Source organism: Nelusetta ayraudi, unplaced genomic scaffold (genome assembly GCF_046127955.1).
Source record: "Nelusetta ayraudi isolate G7.1 ecotype Tasmania unplaced genomic scaffold, CSIRO-AGI_Nayr_v1 ptg000033l, whole genome shotgun sequence".
Lineage (NCBI taxonomy): Eukaryota > Metazoa > Chordata > Actinopteri > Tetraodontiformes > Monacanthidae > Nelusetta > Nelusetta ayraudi.
In genome coordinates this window covers 5,222,501-5,227,500 of record NW_027466083.1, presented here as the reverse complement: position 1 = coordinate 5,227,500, position 5,000 = coordinate 5,222,501, and the positions used below count along the sequence as shown (strand labels likewise).

The following is a 5,000-nucleotide window of genomic DNA, read 5'->3' as shown; positions in this document are numbered from 1 at the left end:
CACTGGATGAAATATAGCTTTTTTCTGACTTACAAGTTGGATGGTCAAATTAAAAAGCTTAACGGGCCACGTATGGCCCCCGGGCCGTAGTTTGCCCATGCCTGATCTAAGGGCATGGAAGCATTTATTACCCATGTTTGTTTATGACGCATGGCGTTTATGCACGTGGCCCTGCAGTCACGTTACTTACGTCTATTAAACAATAAATTGTGATCGGACCTTCAGACTGAATGAGCCGAGAAAAATCCCAGAGCAACCGACTGACTGACATTACAGCAGCGCACTGATAAAAGCTGACGCAGGTCAACTTTCACTCACATCCCCTGCGTAAAGAGAGGGCGACAAAGCTTTTCTTGGGTGCATCCATTATGGATGGAGCCGCAAGCAGGAAGTAGAGCTCAGTGAGGGGGTGAGAGGGTGAGAGGGCAGAGGGGAGGGGGGGGGGCGTAAACAAGAGGGCGGGGAGAAGAGGAAGGGGCGTCGTCTCAGGTTTCCCCTCAGTCACAGATGGCAGAGCGGGGAGAGAAAGAAAGAGAGAGGCAGACATGTTACACCTTACCCCCCCTCCCGCCCCCATCCACCAGTCCTGTCTGCTGACCCCACCCCACACACCCCCATCACTTCCTTTCTGCCGCTGACCCACCCCCCCCCCCCCCATTCCCCACCCCCTCCCATCAGAGAGCGGAGCAGAGGTTGGATGATAGCAGGGCGGGGAGGGGGGAGAATGGGGTGCAAAGGGGGTAAAAGAAAGGAGGGTTAATAAGCAGAATGGTTGAGGGTAAGACTGGGGTGGGGGGTGCGGGGGGGTTGCAGCAGAGTGAAGGATGTTATAAATGGAGGAGGAGGTGGGTGAGGAGGAAAAACGAGGGACGGGATGGAGGGTAATGTAACACTTATTGCTCTGGATCCTGGTGATCTAATCATGTGCTCTGCCCCCTCCCCTCCATCTATCACACACACACACACACACACACACACACACACACACACACACACACAAAGGCGTGCGCACGTAGAGAAAGAGTCCGCAATCTCAAAACAAGCGATAGCCCCAATAAAAATGAGTTCCAGATGCCATTTCAGGCCTGGTCTTGACACCACGGTGTTAGTAATAAATGTTCGCAATAGCGCTGATATTGAACAAAGAGAAAAAAAAAATGTCAACAGCAAGTTTTTATTTGGTTATCAATGACCTGCTCACTTCGCCAATGAGGGATAGGTGCAGCTTTCAGGAGAAAACCAACAACATTTTAAAGGGGCCTTGCCGAGGGCTCGCGGCGCTGCAGCCAGCAGTGATCCCCACTATCAGTCTGCTGATGACTGCCACACTGCAATGACTGATCACCTGATAATATTGGATAGACTGAGAGATGTGAGAGGACATCTCTGCTCAGGCTGGATGTTGAATCTAACGTGGCATGAAATAATGTGAAAAATTTGAAAGAAAGATTTGTAATTGTTTTGGACTTTATTGCAAGGTCCATTTTGGAAGCACACCAGTGGTGTGTTTGCACCGGCGCTCCAGTCGGGTTGACAGGGCAGACCTGTGCGGTGGCAGATTGGCTGCGAGCATATGGCTAATAGCGCCGCTGTGACAATAAGCAACAGTGATTAATGTACAGCCTGAGCTTTGTGTGTGTGTGTGTGTGTGTGTGTGTGTGTGTCTTTCTCTCTCTCTCTCTCTGTGTCTGCGTGTATGTATGCGTGTATGTGTGTGTGTGAGGCCCGTGCTGCAGAATCAGCGCGTAACAACACAAGGCAGCAGCCGCAACTTTGACCCGAGCCTCTGTGCACTCGCTGCCGAAGTCGTACCTTCTGCAGCTGGTATCCAAAATATTATGTTACACAACTCTGTGTGTACTCTTTATATTGCGCTAAACACTGCTTATATCCATAATGTGACACCCCCCCCGCCCCCCCACACCTCATCCTCAGCCCTACTACCCCCCCGCCATGATGAACAGTGGTAATTTACACCGAGACCTGCGACGGTAGCACGTTTTATTTACAACGTTCTTTCAATTACATTGGAATTTCAATTGGTGAGTGCCTGAGGATTATTCAGCGAGCTATGGAACAGAGTGTAAGTGCGTATTATTTCTATTCTGCTGCATGCGGACCAGCCCCAATTTATCCTGCAACACTTAAAGTTACTCTGTGACAAGGTCAGGGAATAAGAGCAACTTAATTCATGGGCTGGATTGGAATTTTTCAGAATCTGCGGCGTGCACAAGCAAGTATGCATATGCATACATCTTTTTTTCCTCTGTGTGTGTGTGTGTATGTGTGTGTGTGAGAAAGAGAGAGAGAGAGAGAGCAAAGGAGAGAGATGCCCTGCATATATTTTAAAGTCAGTTTGTGGAGGAAAGCCATTTGTTAGCCATGAAACAACAGGAGGGTTCAGATTGACTAATGAGTTTCTCTGTGTCCTAATTAACCAGGCGTCACAAGCACACGCACACAATGCATGCACACACAATTTTTTTTTTACACTATAGGACAGGGTGGTTAAAATGCCTCTATAAGCCTCTATAAATAGAACTCTTCCCTCCGAGCCCAGTTATGAAGAAATTCATCTTTAGATTGTAATTAAAGCGACGACTCTGAGAGCCGAAACTCATCTTCCTCAACACAGTTGGCTCGGTGTGTGTGTGTGTGTGTGTGTGTGTGTGTGTGTGTGTGTGTGCGTGTGTGCGTGCGTGCACGTGCACGTTCGTATATGGGTGCTAATGATGCCAGCGAACCAGGAAACATGCTGGGCGGATGGGAGAGGCTCTCACCTGCACATGATCTCGTGTGTCAGCAGCACTCTGCACATCTCCGGGTTCTTGTCTTGGCCCTCGTAGATGATCGCCTGCAAGAGGGCAAAGACAGGCATCAGTGAGTGGTGCATATGTTGTTGTTAAATGAGACAGCTGACCCCCCCCCCCCCCCCCCCCGCCCCGCCCCCCGCGCTCCCGGCCTTCAGAAACCAGCTGAGGGCTCAAACGGCAACAGTGTCACTGGCCCAACGTGTTTTGCGCTAACGACCAGCCTTCTCCGAGCGAGACACCTCTGCGTTTTCTGGATTGAAGCCCCCTCTCTCTCTCTCCCTCTCTCCCTCCCCAATTTGTTTCATGGCCCCGGGCCCCTGTCAGTTCTAATTTTCCACGCTGCAGAAAGAAAAAAAAAAGAAAAGAAAAAGAAACACATACAGCGGGAGATTTATCGACGTACGAATTTGGAGCCCGGAGGTCTCCTGGTGGTCCGACTCCGGGGGTTGTGCAACGCCCACTCAGCGCAGCCATCACTTATGTAATGCAATGAAAATAATACAATCTCTATGCACAAAGTGCAACTTTGAGCGGCCCTGAGCTAGGGCTAAGCTAACGCGACTGAGGGACGCGCAGGACGAGGGGGGGGGGGCAAAGGGATCTGAGTGGACCAGGAAGAGACTCCGTCTTTTCCAGAGAGCAAAACAAACACGCACGCTGGCAAAACCTTTCAAGCGGCCGCAGCCAAAACAAAGACACTCCTGTTAACAGGCCGCTGACGCCGGTCCAACAGCCACAACAACATCTCAAACCGTTCCTTTAATCCCTCGCCGTCAACTTGCGCTATTTTTCTTCGATTATGGTTTTTTAAAGAGAAAAAAAGAAAAGCCAATGTGAGTGTGGGAACAGCAGGGAGAGACAGCAGAAGTTCTTTATGAGCCCTGCTTGTGTCTATGATTAGACCTGCTCATTGTGCCATGGGAACAGAGTGGGCCATTGGGCAACTTCCCCTCCACTTGTTTCCTCCGCTGCGGACTAAACACGCACCAGCGTGGTCCTGGCCTCTGGCATCACGTTTCTCTCTCTCTCTCTCTCTCTCTCTCTCTCTCTCTCTCTCTCTCTCCCTCTTGTTCTTTTTTCGCTCTCATAGACGCCCACAACCTTCGCACGTCTGATCTGCCCCCATGCATTTGTCTCCGGCAGCAGATCCAGGTCAGGTGTAACCGAGCGGCTCCGCTTGGCTGAAACACCTCGGAGCCGAGGTCGCACACATCATTGTGTTGACATTGTGTGAAGTCCAGCAGGTTGAGGAGAAGGTTTCTGTTGTCGTGGTTTGGCCCGAGAAGCTGCGATATCTGACCCGACATGGTTTTCTAAATCTGTTGGATTTAAATCAGCAGATATAAATCATATTTCACATCTGGCAAAGAGCTCACGGAAAACGTTTGGATTGAGGAGGCCAGTTGGAGAAAAAAAAACTTGATTGCGATGACTGCCAGACAAACTTTCTATCTGTCACCTTTCAGGGTTTGTTTTGTACGTTTTCTTATTGGTGAGAATCAAAGTTTTTGCTCTTCTTTAAACGTAAAAGAAAATCTTCCCGGTTGTTTCAATAGAAAGTCACGACTGCTGCGTGCCTTTAGCTCCTTCATTGACGATCAGTGCACAGCCGGCAGCTGCGGCCTCTCCTCCTTTGTCATTGTCTTCTTCTGCGCTGCGCTGGTTGAGATCAGCTTGCAGCAGCTACTTCCTGCTTTCATCGCCGATGGCTCACATAACGACGTGACCAGCTGGCCTGGAGCTTTTCAACGCGGATGTGGCCAGATTTTTCAGACTTGTGTAAATCTGGATTTTCGCATTTTCGCACCTAAGCGCATCTTTAACGAGGTGCGACGCTCGCTGACGTCACATCTACAGGAGAGGTTGGACATCTCCAGCTTTGATACACCCGTGGAATCAATTAGGAAGAACTGGAGAACAACATCCCATCCGCCGGCGACGCAGCTTTTGTACCGCTGCCGCCGTCCCGGGCACCAGCCTCGTCTGGGCTCCTTCATCTACCTGTCACCCCAGCAGCTACTCTGCCTCTTTCATCTGTTCCTCCTCCTCCTCCTCCTCCTCAGTCTCTTCCCTCGCACGGCAGCTTTCCCCCCCGACGCCCTTTGAAGCTGCGTGACATGCGACCGTGTAAACAAGGCGCCGGTAAGCGGGGGGAACACACTTCCTCCCCGCGTTGGAGGGAGGAGG

General features: G+C 50.7%; 1 protein-coding gene across 2 annotated transcripts in view; it reads right to left on the bottom strand.

Moving 5' to 3' along the window:
- The window catches only part of LOC142891888 (transcription factor COE1-like), a 71,110-nt gene that overhangs the window by 60,002 nt on the left and 6,108 nt on the right, over positions 1-5,000 (bottom strand). For both annotated transcript variants that reach the window (XM_076031813.1, XM_076031815.1), the window contains exon 5: positions 2,781-2,854. In XM_076031813.1, coding sequence (XP_075887928.1) covers positions 2,781-2,854 — 74 coding nt within the window. The remainder of the gene's footprint in view (positions 1-2,780; positions 2,855-5,000) is intronic.